At 38.2% G+C, this 20,468-nt stretch overlaps 1 protein-coding gene across 1 annotated transcript; it reads left to right on the top strand.

Moving 5' to 3' along the window:
- The first annotated feature begins 3,004 nt into the window (after nucleotides 1–3,004).
- Nucleotides 3,005–16,948, top strand: LOC112151386 (death-associated protein). Its single transcript, XM_024280306.2, has 4 exons — nucleotides 3,005–3,209; nucleotides 5,497–5,596; nucleotides 11,635–11,677; nucleotides 15,331–16,948. Exons 1-4 carry the CDS (start codon nucleotides 3,155–3,157, stop codon nucleotides 15,448–15,450), a joined length of 318 nt encoding a protein of 105 aa, XP_024136074.1. The 5' UTR covers nucleotides 3,005–3,154; the 3' UTR covers nucleotides 15,451–16,948.
- Nucleotides 16,949–20,468: the final 3,520 nt, after the last annotated feature.

Below are 20,468 nucleotides of genomic sequence, written 5' to 3'. Positions count from 1 at the left end.
AGATAGTATATAAAAAGTAAGCTTCAAGTACATTGCCTCACTTTTAGTATAGTCTAAGTATACATTTAGTACACTTATATATGCAACTTTTTGCATATATATGCATGCATAACACCAAGCAACTGCATAGGGAAACTATGTTATGCATTAAGTAGAGTATTAGCTGCTAATGCCTTCAACTATACACTTACTAATGCAGGCTACTGCACAAAAGTACATGTTATCACTTTATTTATTAGCTAAATAATGTTTAACTATGCATTAACTAATAATGATCCTACACTTTATTGTTTAGCAAAGCCTTGTCTTTGTACCTGTTGGATGGTTTGAAGCACTTATAGGCTACAAAAAATGGTCTTCTGTTTTAGTTTACCGACTAACACATGCTTATATGGTGGGAATTATGCCAACAAGAATGAATGAATGAAATGGTTTATTTCTAGCAATCAGGTAATACATAAAATAACATCTTAAATAATAAATCACAAGTTGATTGCTTGAAAGGGAGTGGGAGAAAGCGAACTTATATAATCCTACCCCGGTTTGATCCATAAGATGCAGTGGAGTTAGCTTAGGTTGTATGTCAGCTAACGCAGCTTTGAGCTCCATCAAGTCGGCTTCTAGATTGTTCTAGTAGAATTACTACTGTTTAGCAGTAGCTTTGTGATTAAAGTCGCTTGTAAACAACTTTGAAAAGACGAAGCGTTGAGGAGAGCTGAAGACACGCCTCTCCTCGCTCGTGAACTGGAACCGGATTGCTTGAGGTTGCACTTTTGGACAGTCGGTATTTCAAAAGAATACAGACAAACATTTTAATGATCAAAATGTCCTTTTACCAGCACAAAACCAAGCTGACCCAAGAGTGAACTCTTGTCTGATAAACTGTCAGCACCTTCCTCAAAGACCCGCAATCGGTTAACAGATTCCTCCACTCCTGGGATAAATGTGGCACTGAGCAACACTGCCATGTCAAGGTCTGCAGCTAATTAGCAGTACACATGGGTACAGAAAAAAATGAGGGTGTAATGTGACAGTATTTGCAACCACAGAATGTGCAATATCTTTTTTTAGCCTGTGTGTGTTTTAATAAATATAAAATCATTTTTTTGCATGTGAAGGGTTTAGTGTTAAACGTTCCTTTTCTTAGGATCTAGTTGAAGGTGTTTTGCTGCTATTCCATGCAACATTTATGTCATTAAAGAGGTAACCACTTTCTTGGATTTATTATTGTGACCAAACTCATACAAACACAAAATTATTATGAACCCACACAAAAATGTAAGCGTATCTAATGGAATAATTGCTCTACAGAGTGTTCTGTAAATTTAAAGTAGAGTTTTTCAATCCCATTAATAGACTAATTTACTTAGTATGTGTGAAAAAAAATAAAAAGTAAATAAACATTTCTCAGTTACAGCTGTTGCAGTGTAGGCAGATTACTACAACGAGGACAGTTTGTTTTGTCAGAGCTTTCAGTGGACCTGTTTTATGAAGCAACACTGTCTGGTTCCATAATTAAGATTTTAACAATTATCAAGACAGACATTACCAAATGAGCCCAATTAGGTGGTTTTTCTCTCCATTTTTTTCAAGTCTATTAAAAGTCCTGATACACATCAGCTTTGCTGAAGGCTCATCTGTGAGCACAGTCATATTACAAAGATTTCTCTGAAAAGTGCAGCCACAGTCTGGTGCCTGCAATTTTCTTTTTTTTTCTTTTAATGGTATCTTAAAGACTCACTCTGATCTCATTTCCAGTGGTTTCTTAATTACTACAAGGCTTTTTTTTGCCAAAATCTAAAAACGTGTGTCATTTTCTGGGACATATTTTCTGCAAAGCAGCAGAATTTCATTAGAAATTCCCCCTTACTGTTTCTGACACCTCTAATTTGTACACTCTGTCCCACTAGCTTATAGTCCCTTACACCCTTAAACTTGCATAAGCGGTGTAACAAAAATGGTGAGCAATTTTGAACTTATCTGGCCAAACAGTTTTGAGCCAGATGTCACCTCTGACGAAGACGTTGATGGATCTAGTCATATTATAAATGGATGCATCAGAATGGAGTGGAGGATCGTAACAAATACATATTTTTAAACTATATTTTTAATCAGCTCCTGATTTCACAGCAAATTGAATAAATATGTACTCAAAAAGGCATTTTTAAGATTCATTTTCTTCATATATGTCCTCCATAATCAGACAAATCCCACAAGAACATGTTAAATGCAACTTTCATCAGAGTGGATCTTAAAGCAGCCAAAAAGGTAGAAATATTACTCAAGAAGAGTCCAGACAGGGAGTTAAATTAATGTTTAAAGTGAGTCAAATGCCACTAAATATACTTAAACCAATATGCAGACAGATCACAGGTTTATATAGTTTCTCATAGCCCCAGATATTGTTGAAATGTTGCGACTGTTGGCACAGAGCAACCCCAGCCCCTCTTCCCCTCCCCGTTGCTGAGAGCTCTGAGCAGGAAGTTTGTGACCCACCCAGCGTATTTTTAATGTCACAAATACATTTTTTTTTCAAGCAGCATATTTGAATAAATAAATTATCTGAAATCCCTGCAAAGAACTGGCGACCTGTTCAGGCTGTACCCCACCTTCACCCAACAGTGGACAGGATAGGCTCCAGCAACGTTGTGACCCCATAAGCGATAAAAATGGGTTAGTAAAATGGATGGAAATTATCTGACATTTTTTTAGCTTTAATTTTGTTTTCATTATTGTCCTCAATCATCAGATTTTTTTTAACAGTAACTAGTTTAAAACACACAAAAAACTAATTTTAATTAGCCTTTTATATTGTATGTGTTTTTAACAGTATTAATTAATATTTACATGAAAGAAGTATAAATTTATAAATATTTTTATAATTTATTCTCATAAATATTTTGAACTTAAGATTCGAATAAAGACATTTTTCTTCATTTTCCTCTTTAAAATGTAATGTTCTCACGGATACGTACGGTCTACGTCATCGCGCAGCTTACGGCTTCCCGTGACGTCACGACGCTACATTTCCAAACAATGCTCAGGAAAAAGCCACGTTGACTATCTGAGTGAAGAGTGGTCCTCAGTTTGAGGCAGATCGATTCCGAGATTTCTTGGTTTGCGGCCCGGCAGCAGACTCCGCTTCAGGGCAGAGATGTCGTCCCCGCCGAAGGAGAAAGTGGAGACCAAAGGAGGACACCTCCCCGCAGGTAAAGCCTCCTCAGCTGCTGAACCCGAGGGCCTTTGTTTTCTGCTACCTCACACACATGAAACAACTCACACATGAACGTGAATAACACGCATGCAATCATCAGGCGTGCGTGCGTCAGCTGTTCTAACAAATCTCTGCCATCCAGGTTGGCTCAGCCTGTCACGGTTTTATTTTTTTCGTCTCCCGACTTCCTGATTCGCTTTGGATTCCTTTCTATCAGGGTTTTTGCAGACCAGTTGGAGATCAGAGGGTTTCAGTGTGCGTCTTTTTATTGTAATGAACGGCAGCTGTATGGTGGTGGTGACGTGGACGATCCACTTCAGAGAACCTCAGTAAAAGGCAGACGTGGACAAGAAGAGAGAAGCATGGCAGCACTGGGCCGCAGCTGAGAGATAAACATGCCCCTCCCACATAACCTGTGATCAGGAGAGGCCAACTCACCCTGCTGCCCTGCAGGAGGACTGGAGTTTCTTCATATACTTAGTAATCTATGCTGAAACACTTTTAATATAACACACAAATCCATTTGTGTTATCCTGTAAGTTTTTTGTGATTTAATATTATTATTACACTGGAGCCATTCCAATGAAAATCGTGTTTTTAACATGATCTTGTGGCATTTTTGCCATGATGGACATAAATTGATCTTAAAATTGTGATTCTGAGTATTTCTTTATTCATTTATTGCAAATCAGGAGCAGACAAAAAAAAAATCCCATTCGAAAAAAAGTAACAGTGATGTTGATGGTACAATCGGCAGACCACAGGCTTCCATTCCGATGTATCCACTTGGGTACTAATAGTTCCATCTTAATTTTCCTCTTCCATCCCAAAACTAGGGATGTAAGGAAAAATCGATTTGTCAATATGTCGCAATATTTCGTTTGGTGATATGTATCGATTTAAAATGCTGACAAGACGATTTTTAAATATTTATTTATGAGAATCCCTCAGCGTCGTACTGTTTTTCCACCTAAACCCCCAACCGCTAGTTGGCAGCACAACACACTGGGATTCTTTGAGTAGCTTGAGTCAACCTCACGGTTCTTGTTGCTATGAGACGTTACTTGGGATGGGTACCGAACCGAAACTCTGTGCCACATTGCTGCCAGTATCAGTATACAGTTGCAGGGCTTAGTGTTGTGATCATTAAATATAATACAATTCTAAATAAAAAAAAAAGTAAAAAATAGTTTTAGTACGGTCTTGGAATATATTGCGATAGATTTCGTAACGTGAGATGTATCGATACATATCGCATCATCAGACTCTTGCCAATACACACCCCTACCCAAAACGATACCACTAGAACGCTCCAATTTTGCTCAGCATTTTTGTTACACGGATAATGTTAGCATGTGTCTGTAAGCTAATGGGAGGCAGTTTTAACAAAGGGATAATGGGAAGTGAGGGTGGGCTTACTCAGCTCTGCAACTCGGAAGTGAATTCCTAACAGCCTACTGCCGCTCTGCAGGAACTATGTCTGAGAAAACGTTTTTGTTTTTGGCTCAAAATGGAATAATCACTTAAAAGTAAAAAAATAAATAATTAAAGCGGAAGTTTCAGCACATTTTTTTGGTGTTGACACTCAAGTTTCTACGGCAGAGTATTAGAAATTACTAAATGTGAAAGAATAAAGTCATAAAATTATGCAAGAAAAAAATTATAATTTCATGAGAAAAAAATGTGTTGAATTGTGAATTTAAAAAGTCAATATTTTACCAAAATAAATAATTATAATATAAATTGTTTTATGAGTAAAATCATAATTTTATGAGGGAAAGTCTGTTTGCTAAGAAAATTAGATACAACCAAAAAGAACCAATATTGTGTTGCAGTATGAGAAACGGAACACATTGTAAGTGATCACTTCAGTGTCACAAAAAAGGAAAAACTCAATGTTTTGTGAGTCAGCATTGTATCATTGTGAGTTTGAGGACATTGATGAGAATTTGCAGGAAACTGGGCCTCTTCAGAAGGAGACTCTTGACCCACAAGGAGTGGATTTCCGGCGGGTGCGCCATTTACGCCGTTAGGAGAATAGTTGTAGAGGTCCAAATGCATCATGGACTCCAACATGAATTCCTATGAAAAAACGAAAGCCTTGTGGCATCACCATAAATGGCTGCATTGATGGATTTAGTCAGCATGTAATGTGGCTGGAGGCTTACACAACCCATTATTACAACTTTATTCTTAGATGGTTTTTTTTCTGCTCATAGGATGAATGAAGTTTCTCCTTTACCCCGTTGTTGAAATGAATGTGCCTCCCTTTGTTGTTGCAGTTAAAGCAGGAGGTATGAGGATAGTGCAGAAACACCAGGCGCCTCCTCCCGTCGAACCTCCACAGAAAGATGAGGACGAGGAGGAGTACGTCAGCAGCAGGTAACCCTCCACACTGTATCTAAACACACCCCAAAAAAATGACCTTATTCCACTTTCTTTTACCAATTTTAAGCATAATCTCAAAGAACATGGAGTATGTTTTCATTCTTGTGTCATGGACATTAACTGTATATGAGAACTGGACGGAGTGAGTGTGACATCAACCATAGAAAACGACTTACTCATGGCTCCAATGAAAGGAAGTCAATTCAGATGCCATTTTTGCGCGATATGGATGCTTGATTCAGACGATGTCAGTAAGCAGTGATTGGTACTTGTCTCTATGAGTCAACATTTCTATGATAACCACTCTCGCCAATCAGGAGTGAGCTTGGTTGAAGGCCACACCCCTACCACATGAAAGTGTTCGACGTAAGCAAGAGTGGTTATTCTGACAAATCTAATGACAGAGTAATGGCTTTTTATTTTTAGAGTGTCTTGGAGATTTGGGCTTCTTGTAACCAGCAGGTACTTCCTATGCGAGGGGGAGGGGCACACTGTCCGGTTCTCTTGTACAGTCAATGGTCATGTGATCACTGTCAGACTTGTAGACATTTTTCTGCGACTTTTTTTAAAGCAGATTGAAAAAGTTTGTAGAAACTTGAACTTTCTTTATAAAAAGTGAAGCACTGCATGGAAATATGTGGTTATTAAAAATGTATTGTAATAGTGAGACTGGGATCAGGCTACTCGGATTTAAAAATTGAAACAAATTTGAGACAAAACAATGTTCATCATTTTGATTAATAAATTAGTTGAGCCCTCTCTTTTCTCTGCACACTACAGTCTGCATACATTCTCATCAATCTATCATTATTCTGACTATATTCTACTTTATTGCTGGAGTCTATGGTTGGCACTTTAGTCACTCCCTTCTCTCAAAGCTGTGGTGCAAGTTGCTTCTATTTTCAGTGTGTGTGTAGTTGTGTGCCTCTGCTTCCGCCTGCCCACTCCATATTAATGACAACCTGTCAGCTATATGCATATTTGTAGAGGTGCTACATTTGTGTCACATATCAGTGTTTGCATGCGTATTAATGAGATATGAGAAATGGAGAGTGACATGCTCCACACCGCGGTGAACATGGCACAGAAAAATTACAGCCTGACAGGAAATCGTCTGCAACTTCCCTGCAGTGAGCCAGCATTCCCTGATCGGACTTCAAATTAGTTTTTTTTTACCCATTTATCCTTATTGTTTTTATAGATGTCTTGCAGTCAAAAGTGGGGATGGGGCCATTTCATTACATGGCAGATTTCTTTTTGTGTGTGTGTTAAACTGTCCTTTGTGTGGAGGATGGTGACATCTATATCAGGTATGATGCTGATTGGATGAGAGTGCAAAGGTAGTTTGCTGAGCTAGCTTCCACATCTAAATGACCTGTGAGATAAAGTAGTTACTATAAGGAGCTGAGCGTGCAACACTCCTATTGCTGCTCTAGGTTCAGTAATATGTAGCTGCATTTCCATCACCCATATGTGCAAAACTTTATTGAAATTTTAGAAATGTCCAAAAAGCAAAACTTTCTAATTACTGTTTTAATTAATTCATAATTATGCAAATAAACACAAACCAACTCAGGCTATAAGTTGTCCAAAAACACGGTGACAGATGTGAACAATACTTTGTTTTACAGCAGATACATTCATATTTCTGCTACGACACTAGCGCTCATCAACATCTATCAAAGGAGACGTCGGCGTTTTATTAAACCCATGGAGCCGCAGTGGGGGCAGCTGCTGATGAAGTTATTTTGGGAAATTTCCAACAGTTCCGCATGACACGCTCTTTCTTGTTGTGCTTGCTGTGGAGTTCCCAAGGTGCTTTGCAGCGGTGCTGTCACTGTTGGTCACGTGACTCGTTTAACTCGAATAAAGTATTTCCATTTCTGTTTCGCGAAATTTGTCAATTTTGATACGCCTCAAAATGTACCTCTTCCGAGCACAAAACTTTTTTATTTTTTTTTTATTTTTAATTTTTTTAATTGACGTGTTTCAATTAGAGAAATTTATTATTGCAAATCCAATTTGCACAATTTCATAGTCAATGGAAACGCAGTCTGTGGGAGCATTTTAGAGGAAACAGACTTGAACATCTGGGAAGATAGTTGAAGTTTAGTACTCTACTAAAGTTTATTTTTGTTTTTAGCCTTCATTTTTGTTTCCGTTCAAATACTTTCCATCTCAAATATTTCAAATATTACCCTTTCCTTCAAAGGTTTTTGCCTCTCTGTAAAACACTTTAAATGACTGCTATATATGAAAGTTAATTAAGGATTAGTTAACAGTACTTACCTGAAAACACTAACTCACCGGGTTGTAAACAGTTTAGAATCAAATATAAGTGATTTTTGTGTCACTTAATGTTTGTGCACACTGCATACTATCTGAGGAAGTGATCGTCAGTTTTTCCTGAAAAAGAATTTAATTAGAGCCACAAATGAAAAATATTGAAATTGTTAATTGTTCCACTGAAATATTTAATCATTGATTTGATTCCTGTTAAACTATGCTTGCTTAATTAATTAATTGTGATGTTTCCTTAGCTGAAAAATGAAGACATGATGAATTATACTTAAAAATCAAAAATATCTTTTTATCTAAAATTTCCTTTTTGCATTTTTTTATTGCTTAATTTCCCCGAAATTGTTTCTTTTAAAGCGAAAAGTCCAAGAATAAGCCTCACTGCATGAGGGGAAAAAAATCCATCACGCTTCATTTGGCTCTCTTTGCTTCTCCTGGCTTTTCTGTGCAACAACATATTTAGCTTTTCTGTTTTATTTTTATCAGAAACTTAACTACATGCGACTCAGCAGCAGTCGGGGAGACTTACTCACACACTCTGTCTGCTCCACTTCTGTCTCGCTGATGGACGTCTTGCAGGGGTTATTGAGTAGATGCTGCATTAAGCACAGGTGGCAAAGTGTTGCCGTCAGAGAGGGAATCTCCTGCCGTGGCCAATCTCGCTGAAATCAACAAATGCGGTGAAGAGGGGAGCGATAGGTGGGCAGGGGGATTATGTTGAGTGGGAGAGGGTGAGGATAGTGGGGAAAACTGCTGGTCTCAGGGGAATATGTTGATATGAGCAAATAGAAACACAGCAGAGCTGGGTTTGTGGCTAAAATATATTCAAATTTACTATGATTTTTCAATGTTTCTTTTAAAAGTTTGGGGAACAGGTACGAGAACTTTCATCCCACATGTATGAGAGCAGTGAAAACGTCTTTATGTGGTGCCCCAGCCGCACAGGAATGGGAGCAGGTGTGGCTGTGTGGACTAAATGGACTGAGCTCGGTGCTGAAATGCGCCGACGGCTCACAGCGGAAAAAGTTGGAGGGGAATAGAGAGACGAAAGAGTGAGAGAAGACAGACAACAGGCATCTGTTTCCACGGCAACCACCACCTCGCCCACGGGAACAAACTTCCTCACGCTGCCGAAGCAGGGAGGGGTGGGTGGGGTTTGCCGAATCGGTGGTGTCAAAGCTTGTGACAAGAACAAAAGCAAATGGACTCGTACTCATTTCACAGCTTTATTAGTTTTGATTTGCTCCTCATGTCTTTTCTTGTCTCTATTTCTTTCTTTCTTTCTTGTTACCCTGTCCCCTCCTCTAAACGGACTGTGGAAGGCTGCGCAGATCTCTGCTGCCCCCTACAGACGTCCTCCACCTTTAAAAGCTCCTCCCGGTCTCACAATACCTTCTCTTCTTCAGTCTTCTTCCTCTTAATGGGAGCGATTGAAGGCTGATTGTCTATAATTCTGGAAGTACAGACTTTTCAGTCTTTTAATAAAGAAAGGTTCTTGTTTGTGGCATTTTTTATCAGTCGCCACATTAAGCACAACTGAAAAACGCCCAAGATAAGTCTCATTTGATTTGGTATGCCTCTACATCAGTATGCAGGAAAATTGAATCTTTTTGATGACATTTTGCCCCCATTTTTTATTTTTCCCCCCAAACGTCTTGGTGTGTTTTAAGTAGGAATGGACCGATATAATTTTTTCTGCCAATATGATAACTGATATTTTTCATGAAACTGTCGATCCTCGATATTTGCCGATACGATATTTAAATATCGACAATAACACCAAATTTAGATTTGCTTTTGTTTCTTTATAAGAAATGCACACATTTTCTTTTACTATCCCATACACCAAGGGATCTCATAGGAACAAGTATCACTTTAAAACTTTGAAAATATATCTGAAAACATTTACTGACTATTAGACGTAACTGTAAATCTCAGGCCTTTCATTACCAGTGATCTATTAGGAACATGTATCCCTATCAAATATAAAATATACATAAAAATGGTCAGAATAATTACTATGCGTGTGCCAAGGATCTATTAGGAACAAGATTCCATGTCAAAAAGAAAGTGTCTCTGAAAACAGTCAACAATATCAGTGGATTTTCTTTTTTTTAGTATTGATCTAATACCAATAAACTCAAATTTTGCAGCTATCGGCCGATACCAATACTGGCACCAATATATTGTCCATCCATATTTTTAGTAATATGTGTTCCTTCCTGGGTATTTATTTGAATTAGGAAATTATTGAGGTGCAAAGAAGTCTAATTCTCATTAACAAAATTGGCAACAAGGACTGCTTTCAACTCCAGCAAGTCCAAATATAATGTGTGAAAACTCAGGTCGGCAGTAATTTTACTAGTATACATTTAGCTCAGACAGATGTTCAGGAAACTCTAAAATGTGAACTGGCAGATTTCCATGAATGTGTAATTCCTAGAAAAATAAGTAGTAGATGTTTAGGATATGCTGAGATGATGTTAAAGACCCACTCTAAAGAAAAGTGTGTTTTAACACGTTCTTGCAGCATTTTTCTCATGGGGAGGACATATATTACACAAATTAAGATTGAAATTGCCTTTCTGAGTATTCCTTTTTTTTTTAATTTGGGTGAATCGGGAGCAGACCAAAAAATGCCATAGGAAAAAGCTTGTAGTTGTGATTTACTATGGCACGAAGCGTCCACTTATAGACGATTAGGTCCATTTTGCCTGCTATTTTGTTGCACCAGAAATGTTAGGTTAAGGATGTGAGAGGCTGTAAGATAGGGGGAAAGAATCTAAACAGAGGGATGTTGGGAAGTCAGAGCAGGCTTACTATGCACCAGTATAGAGGAAAATTTCAAATGAACTCCTGCTGCTCTGCAGAAACGATGTCCTAGAAAACGACACATTTATATAAAAAAAACTGGGCTAAAAGTGGAATAACCATAATTAAAAGACAACTGGGAGGATTTTTACAATAGATCAAAAGACAATCCGAGTGGGACTTAAAGGAAAATTGCCGCTTTTCAAACTGTTTTCTTCATATTTGAGCTGCTAAGGAGCCCGGGCCTTGACTTGAATGAGCTTTGCTGCTAAAATGTCTTTGAGTGGAGTCTTGAAGGTGGATAACGGTACTCATTTGCGGGGGTGATGCTGCTGTACAGTAAGACGGCCCTCGTTTGTCATGCCAAGGTCGATATTTACTTCAGGCTGGGCATTATTCCTCCTCATCCGTTCCTCCACCTCCTTCACTTTCTCCTGAATGTGAGTAAGTGCTCGCTTCCCTCTCTCCTTCACCCTCTTTCCTCTTTTCTAACGAGACTCTTATTATATATTTGGCTTTCTCTTTACCCGCCGTCCCTTCCTCCCTGTACAATCCTTTACTCGTAGTGTCCCCTCTGTTCTCTTACTTCGTTTTGCCCTCTCGTTCCTCATCATCATCCTTCTCCATAATTCTCATTTTTCCTGATAGCTTCAGTTTACTCCAGCCCCCCCTACAGTCCCCATCCAGACACGATGAGGACCCTGTGTTTTTGCCAGAATGAATGGGGGCTATTTAAGCTGCTGGCAGCTCCATCCAGCGTGTGGGTGTTGGGGTGCTGCTTCGGCAACATGGGATGTCCATATTTTGACACGGTGTCACGAAGGGCTTTTCCTGTTGTTTCTACGTGGAGAAAATTGTCATTTACAGCAGATTGTGAACACTGATCACATATGCTAACTCAGATTTTCTGCTTCATTTTTTAGCCCGCCGAAGGCCCCTGTGATTGTTTCTGGAGTGGTCACAAAGGTAAGAAAGTCGCACTCACGCAGGCCACGAGGAGAGTTGAAATGAGCGTCATTAGGAAGTTCGATTTGCGACTCCAGCTCTGCAGGGAACAGCGATGGCTCAGAGCTCATGAAGACGGAAGGAGAGTTGGCGGACTAATCGAAGGCCATGAGGGGAAGTTTGGATATTACTAAACCAATTGACTGTTAGGTTGTGTGTGTTAAATTATTAAAAAGGGACTGAATCGGGTCAGTTCACTAAGTAACCACTAGAAGCTCATTATCCTCTTCTAAGTAAATCTGTCCATCTTAACAGAAATGCTGTGTTCCCTTACTATCACAGTTTTATCGTTTCTGATTTTGTTTTTCTTCAGTGTGTCCTGATTGGCTGTTGACCTCGTCAAACAACCTTTTCTATGTCTCCTGTTTATTTTTAATCGATAATATTGGACTTATATCTATGAAAATTTGAACTTTGATAGTTTGAAAGAGAGAAAAGAGTAAAAATGTTCATGTCTGTCTGAGAAAATTGTATAAAGTGTGTAGTGAAGGGTTTTACAGTCTTAAGACCTTTGTAATCCTACAATTTTGTCTATACTGTGTCAAAGTCAAGGCCCGGGCCTCCAGATCATTTTCTTTTATTGTTATTAACAGCCTTGCGCTTTAATGTGCATTTTTGGGGTAACTGCAGATAGATTTGGTCATTTCAAAACTATTTTCAAGCATTTCTTCTCTCCCAGTTTTTGTAGATTATCTCAAGACATGTAAATGACATCAGAAACAACATGCTTTAGTTTTTCATCTCATGATGTAATATATATTGAGTATATATACGCTTTGAAGTACTGTATACATGTTTGATCAAATATATGTTTTGAAACTTTTCAAAAGAGTAATTTTATTCTTTTATCTCGTTATTTTTTCCTGTTGTTTTTCTTACTTTACTGATTCGAAAAATGATCCGAACCGTGACCCTAAAACTGACACAATCTGAACCGTGAGTTTTGTGATCCGTTAGACCCCTTTTATCTACCCTTTTTTGGAATTAAAGGAAAAAAAGTGCCTTCAAATTGATCACAAAACAAATATGTCAGAATTCGCCCTGGGACAGACTGGCGACCTGTCCAGGGTGTACCCCGCCTTCGCCCATCAGTAGCCGGGATAGGCTCCGGCACCCCAGTGACCCCGAAAGGGAAGAAGCGGACAAGAAGATGAATGAATGAATGTCAGAATTCCCCCCCTGCTCACTATATAGAGCACTACATAACGCGTTTGCCATTCTCTAGTGCTCTCCAAATCTACTAATTCCAAAATCGAGGGCACTAGAAATTTCTGAGAAGTCCTCGCAAAAAATGATGCTCACTAGATTAGCGAATATAGACCACAAGGCATTGCGGTCGAACAATTTTGAAACAAAAAAAACTTGTTTAAATGTAATTTTTGAATAAACCATACACATTTTCTTTATCAGAACACAGTTGATTCATAAACGTTGTGAAATGTTCGTATTGATATCCGCCGTTTAGAAAAACAAAACAAAAGAAAAGTAGTGATCATGGTGTCCAAATTGGCTTTAAATTCCCGGGCATTAGATAGTCCTGCAGTGTATAGTACATTTTAGTTTATATCCCTGACTGCTTGATTGCCTTCATTCCTTTTTTCCTTGCTTGTGTCAGACCTGGCAGCTTTTTGGTGGAAGATTGCGGTGATGTGAAAAGGTGGCAGGCATCCCATCCATTCCTCTGTCCTCCTCTAGTAGCCTTTCCCATTCGCCTGCTATCGCTGCCATCAAACCCACAGGCTAGCAACACAAAGCTTCAGAAAAGCCTTTTAGATGCCAAGTGAAACACTTCAGAGTGTATGTGTGTATTTATGGCGGTTAGAGTGTGGATATTTTTGGGTCCTTTTGCTTTTTTTTTTTTAAGCAGGACTTCAGGGCATCTCCTGAAAGTGTGCCTTCTATTTTTCCTTCAGCACTTGGGTGTGATTTTGACATGTCTCTCTCTTATTGTCTTTTTAAAGATAGAAATGGCCTGGAAATATTTTGGTGTGTTAATTTGTTGTGTTTCCTCCCACAACTTTGCCTCAGTTAGACATAAATGTTGTTGAAGGAAACCTTAAAAGGAGGCGGGGGCAGCTCAGGGTCACTTTCATCTACATTCTTTGCCGTTCATTATGGAATTGACCTACAAACATGTTGTAAAAGTAACACGCCCACCTCCACACAAATGTTGTAAAACTACAACACAGAGTAATACCAGCACATACAGAGAGGATTAGGCTTAAGCAGGGATGGGTTAGGGAGTAAAGTTCAGCAAGAGGCTTGAAGTGGATTCTGTGTGCGGGATAAGGGGGGCTTTTATAACTTCCTTTGTTCAAATGTCTCAACAAAACTAAGCTAAGTTAGCTTAGCATGTGTGTAAAGCTAAAAGCTACGTGAGCTTGTCATTTGTGTAAAGCTAAAAGCTAAAGCTAACAAACGCTGACGTTGTCAGGCTTGTCGCTGTCTTGTAGGTTCACCAGGTAAACCAAATCCATACGGAACTACTAAATCTGATTCCCTGGTCAAAGTTTGTAAAAAAGGAAAAAAAATGTATGTTGGGTACAGGTCAAATAAAACAGATGTTTCTGAGAATTGGGGGGAAATATATATATTAAATCATGTAGCGTTAATGGTAAAAAATACTCATTTACAATAAAAAAAATGAGATTTTCAGTTTTAATCTTTTCAGTAATTACTTTCTTCTAAATTCACTACACTTTAGGGGTTTCATAAGTGTTCGAACTATTGAAGGGAATTGGTTGCAAAAGCTTTCATGCCAACGATTAAAAAAAGATAAATATTAGATGGATTGTTCATAAAAAAATTGTAAAACAGTTTTAAGATTATCGTCTGCAGAATCATGTATTGACTGTGTGGTGGTTGGCTTTTTTTTTTCAACAAATAGTTTTATGTTAGCAAGTTTTTTGTTTTATCTTATATAGTATCTTATTTGAGTATTTTAAGTAAAAAATGTTAGAAATGTATATTAATGTGGACAAAGGCAAAACAACTTTTGTCTTTGCAAAACTTCATGAAGCGCAGTACTTCCTGCCTAATTTTAATCGGAAATATTATATCTGTACACAAGTTTTTTTTTTTTGTTTTGTTTTTTTGTAATAATATCCAAATTTGGGAAAAACTTAAGGAACATTAATCTAATTTTTCTCCTTCTCTCACCATGCTTTTATAGTATCTAAAGTTGAAAAGGAATCTGCCAAACTTGCAGGCCGTAACCACGTCTTTATGTGAGGACTGATAATTGATAGTCATCAGATCATATTATACCCTTCTTACTCTAAAATTATTTTATTTGTTTATTATTCAGTCAGTCTCATGATCTGTACACAAGTTTTTGCCCTTTTTTAACTTTTAGGTTGATATTAATCAATTTTTTAACCTATTAAGGAATGAATTTGTTGTTTTTTGCCTTCTCTTTTTTATATTTTGTAAAAACCATAAATTATAAGCCTGCTAATCAACTTAGAATCTCATGTTTATGATGAAAAATTGATAATCTCTTATTTAATATTCCTGTGTCAATATGTTGTGTTTTTTACAATGTGTCATCGGTCTGACGGGGGTAGACAGTGGAAGGTTGAGAACGTAATTATTGATTTCTGTGCTCTGTTCAGGGCGATAAGGACTTCACGCCAGCAGCTGCTCAGGTAGCGCACCAGAAGCCCCAGCCTAGTGTTCCTAAGCTACCCCCTACTCAGCACATCAACCAACACATCCACCAACCCCGCAAGTGAGCCAGCCAATCAGCCGGCTCCTCCGCTATCTCCATCAACCAGCCTTTTCCCAATGGAACACACAGGATGAAGATGCGTTCTCATCAGGCGCAGATCTCTGCTTAATAATAACAGTAATTTTTTGCTTGCTTGTTGCTTTTCGTGTTCGAGAATTTTCGCCAGGAACCAAATGATAAATGTCAGTACGACTGCTGTAGAATATCTGCTGTTGCTGCTGTGATGCTGGAGTCCTAGATCTACACCTTCATGGCCTCTTCTCTACAGGGATATTTGTGGTCTTGAGTTGCTACAAAGGAGACAGAAACCTTGTTAGAACGGTTCTCCTTTAGGCAAGCACATATCTGACTGTCGCTGCTGGGTGAGTCCTCACCACAGCCAACCGATCATAATCAACCTTACACGCCATTTAATCACTTTACAGTATTGAACTCCTTTCTTTGTGGGATTTCAGAGACCAAATGTCAAATACGAAAGAATATGATTGAGAGCTAGCAGTCTTTAAAAGGGGAGATTTGAGTCAGTCTTATTAACAAGGTAGAGGTGTGTATTCAGTCGGAGGGACATGCAAAGTAAGACACAGAAAAACATTCCATTTTACTTGATTTTCACACCAGAAAAATATTTTTTTAGTAGTAAATATTTTCATTACAGACCAAAAAAATCTATATTTAAGAACATAATTTGCTTTGTTGCAATAAACTTCCAAGAAGGTTGTGGTATAATCTAAAGCAGTAGAGGCTAATATTACTTTGGGACCATAGAGATTCTGGTTAATCATATTATTTCCTTTTTTTTTTACTTTTAGTAAACCAATAGATATACTTTCCTGTAAAAGTCAACACATTTTGGGGTTAAATCAGCCGGAATGTTTCTTTGAAGTTTGTCTCATTTACCGCTCACGGATTTCAACCTGATTTTCACTACATAATGAAGAGGCAACCACTGATCTGATGAAACCAGAGCCAACAACTTACTAAACCTGTGTCTACATCAACATTAGCCAGTATGTCAGCACGTTTTGCAGGAGCGATATTATATTTTCACGACTGAACATCACAGGAGTGCACCAGGAAAGGAGCTAATCAGCCGAAACATGGAGGTAAAAATGTGCCCATATTAAAAAAAAAAAGCAGCATTTTTCATAAGGAAGTGCTTGAAGAAGGTTAACCGATTTGTTTATACAGAATAAAACTGCAAAAAATCACTACAGGACTCTAAAATCCTGCCAAAGAAGATATAAAACACACCTTTACTTTCTTTAGCCAAACAATCAGCTGTGGCAACACTAATAGTTCTCCTGGAGGAAGAGAAGTATCTTACCATGAAGGAGTCATTTCTTGTGTTCTAATGATTTTGTTCATAAGGGTTTGTTTTTGTTCTGTTGGTTTTCTTGAATAAATCTTTCAAAATGTAAAGAGAACATTCTGTTAATAGGTGGACTTGGGTATTAGGTGTGGTTGTCAGTAAATAAAGATATAAATTATCTTGAAATTAAAAACGTGTTGTCTTTTGTTTTTATGATATCTTTATTTGCGGAAAACTTGAGCAATAAAAAAAAAAATCCATCTTTGTTATAAGAAGAGTGTATGGCATTTTTATTTTTAAATTGCTTGATGGATTGTGTCCAGTTGTTCACCTCGGGCATTTTGGGTGTCCCATGCACCCCGGCACTAATGGATTAGGGCTCAGCTGGCTGTCTGAAATGAAACGAGCATCTCCCTGAGACCTGTCTGCCATTTTTTTCCCCCTCAGACACACACACAAGCTGTGTGCACCAGGTGTTGGTGCATGTAATTCATTTTTTCACATGCATCTGCAACCAGGTGTTCTGTCAGCTTACGTTAGGCCAATAAAGCAGTCGCTGTGGGTTTAGTAAATGCAGGCCTCTGCCTGCAAACTGAAACTTCCCATTGCAGCAAACATAATCTCATCAAGTCTCTCGCCCTCTGCAATGCTTTATTCCTCTGGCCAGAAAAACAAATGAGAGTGAGGCAGTCCTACAAAGTTCAGTAACTTGGGCGCCTAACACCTGTTGGTAGTTGCATAACTGTATTCTTTTAGACATTCAAGATCATGGTTAGCTGATTGATAGTGATAGTGGAGCTGCAGACCTCAGTTTAGGTCTATAAATTCTCAAATGTCTATTTAACATTATGGAAAAAAACAATATACACTAATGTTCAAAAGTTTTGGGTCAGCCAGACAATTTTGTGGGTTTTTTTTTTTTTTCATTGAAAGTTGCTTTTTTATTTAGCAAATGAGTTGGATAATGAATAAGTAATATAGTCAAGACATTGACAAGGTTAGAAATAATACACTACTCAAAATTAAAGTGGAAAAGCAGACTACATTCTGATCTAATTCCAATGTGAGTTCTTCCAAACAAGTTAAAATGTGACTTGGTATGTGTGTGGTCTCCATGTGTCTGTATGACTTCCTGCAACGCCTGGCATGCTTCTGATGAAACGGTGGATGGTCACCGGGGGATCTCCTTCCATACCTGCACCAAAGCATCCGCTAACTCCATGACAGTCTATGGTGCAACCTGGCGTTGGTGGATGGACCGAGACATGATGTCCCAGATGTACCCAATTGGATTCAGGTCTGGAGAACAGGCGGGCCAGACTATTACATCAATACCTTCAACTAGTAGAAACTGTTGACACACTCCAGCCACATGAGGTCCACCATTGTCTTGCATTAGGAGGAACTCTGGGCTAATCCCACCAGTATGTGGTCTCACAAGGGGTCTGAGAATCTCATCTTGGCACCTAAAGACAGTCAGGCTAACTCTGGTGAGCACATACAGAGGTGTCCCTCCAAAGAAAGGCCGCCCAAAACCATTACTGACCCACTGACAAAGCAGTCCAATTGGACGTGGTTGTAGGCAGCAGAATGTTCTCCACAGTGTCTCCAGACTCAGGGCGCCAATGTTGAATTTGCCAGTTTTTGTGTTCTCTACCACATGTCTACCAAGCGCAACTCCCACCTGTAGATGTCAGGCCTTCATACTACCCTAACAGTCTGAGAAGACACTGGCACATTTATGGTCTGTTAGAGGTCATCTGAGCTGTTTCCTTCTGTTTCTCCTTACACAAAGATTGAAGTAGTGGTCCTGGTGCAGGGTTGTTGCCCTCTTACAGCCTCCTCCACATCTTCTAAAGTAATGGCCTGTCTTCTGGTAGCGCTGCCAAACTTTTAATAATATTCTGACAGACACAGCAAACCTTCTTGTCTCAGCTTGTATTGATGTGCCGTTCTGGATGAGCTGCGCCACTTGTGTGGGTTTGAGACGCTCTCTATGAACCACTGGAGTGACAACACTGTCTGCATTTAAAAGTCAGCCAGAATAAGGATGTAGAAGTTGTCTGCGGTCACCACTTGCAGAACCTTTACTGGAGGTGTTAACCTGTTGTGAATTCCACTTGCATAAAACATGTGCAATTGATCAGTCAGTGTTGCTTCCTAATCCCTAAGTGACTTACTTGAAGTAACATTGAGTTGTTTAGGTGTTCCTTTTATTTTTTGATCAATGTTTTCCTTTTTTTTACTTCAAACTTTGCTTTTGTCAAAAAACTACAGGAAAAGGTAACCAAACAGTATAAAACAGGACAGGGATATAAGAAGATATCCAAGAATCTGAAGATGCAAGTCAGCAGTGTTCAAACTTTAATCAAGAAGCGGAAAGTGAGGGGTTCTGTTGAAACTATGGAAGGCTACAAAAAGTTTGGCCACAACTGCCAGGAAAATTTTTAGAGATGCAAAGAAAAACCCAAAAATAATTTCAGCTGTAATAATAAATCTGAAAAACTGTGGTGTGGATGTTTCAAGATGTGCAAGAAGGAGGAGCCAGAAGAAAGTCTTTTTTGTGCAAAAAGCATATTTTAGAAAAATGTCTATCTTAATATGGTAATGCTTGGTTTTACTGATAAAATGCTAAACTATTAAATGTCATTTTTTACAGACATCTCTACAAATTTAATTTGTGTACAGCGAATGTTAGAATACATGTTTTGCCAAGCAGAAGATTAATTGTACTTGAGCTAAACAAGTCACTTTGTTTCAAAAATTCCTAATTCTTCCTGAGTATACACCGCCAGCTGTTGACCATGTGGTCCTTGACAATGTTAAAACCTGCCCCAACTAGTTCAGGCCGCTTCTTTCGATGATGCTGTGACCTTTAAACAGCCTGCTGATTAGTTTAGTTTGTACAGCCAGCTGCCAACTGTGGGCCTGAGAATTTTTCTCAGTTTTCTTATGTTTGTTGTGTAGAGACAGGGGGACGAATGAGTAATCCATGCAGTGGACATTCTGATAAGACACATTGGCTGTGTTAACATGACCAAGTCATGGTGACATTTGGACCTGACAACAATTTTTTATTTTCTAATATTTGAATGTGGATAAATCTTCATTTATAGAGTTAAAGGTTCAGCAGTAATTAGTCAGTACACACCTGGGAATAAAAAAAAAAAATTCTCTGCATTTGATCCATCCCCTAAAGGAGCAGTGAGTGTCAGCCAGTAACCATTTGGTGGTTTATCTTTTATCTTTTTGACCTGACTTCCTTACATTTTTAATTGAAGTAAATTTCCTGCCGTTGGAAGATCTTATTTGACACAGAGTGTATTTTATTTTGAAAGGAACTTGCTGCTATAAAAACAAAAATAACTTAAAATTGTCCCGTGGAAAAATTTAGCATTGTTATAATTCAATCAATGTAAACATTTATTAGGTACATTTAATAAATAAATGGTTTAAATAAATGTTTGACGTATACTGTAAAAAGTGAAACACTGGATTAATTAACAAAAGCTCTGTAGTTTGTTACATTTAAAAATAATAGTTTTTATCAAATTACATTTTTAGGTTGAGTAAGCCATCAACTCAAAATATTAATTTAATAAAAAAAATAATAATTTTACATTAAAGAAATTTTAGTAATTAATCCAATGCTTTACTTTTTTCAGTGTAGCATTAAAAGTAACAGACCCCCGGATTAAAGTAACATTTCTCAT

The sequence above is a fragment of the Oryzias melastigma genome, linkage group LG20 (genome assembly GCF_002922805.2).
Source record: "Oryzias melastigma strain HK-1 linkage group LG20, ASM292280v2, whole genome shotgun sequence".
NCBI lineage: Eukaryota > Metazoa > Chordata > Actinopteri > Beloniformes > Adrianichthyidae > Oryzias > Oryzias melastigma.
The sequence above is the reverse complement of the archived record's forward strand: the minus strand, read 5'-3'. Positions and strand labels throughout refer to the sequence as shown.

Excerpts from the sequence above, each read along its gene's own strand:
- LOC112151386 (XM_024280306.2), top strand. The coding sequence starts at position 3,155 with ATGTCGTCCCCGCCGAAGGAGAAAGTGGAGACCAAAGGAGGACACCTC. Across the intron at positions 5,597-11,634 it reads GAGGAGTACGTCAGCAGCAG|CCCGCCGAAGGCCCCTGTGA; the intron begins GTAACCCTCCAC and ends TTCATTTTTTAG. Across the intron at positions 11,678-15,330 it reads TTTCTGGAGTGGTCACAAAG|GGCGATAAGGACTTCACGCC; the intron begins GTAAGAAAGTCG and ends TGCTCTGTTCAG.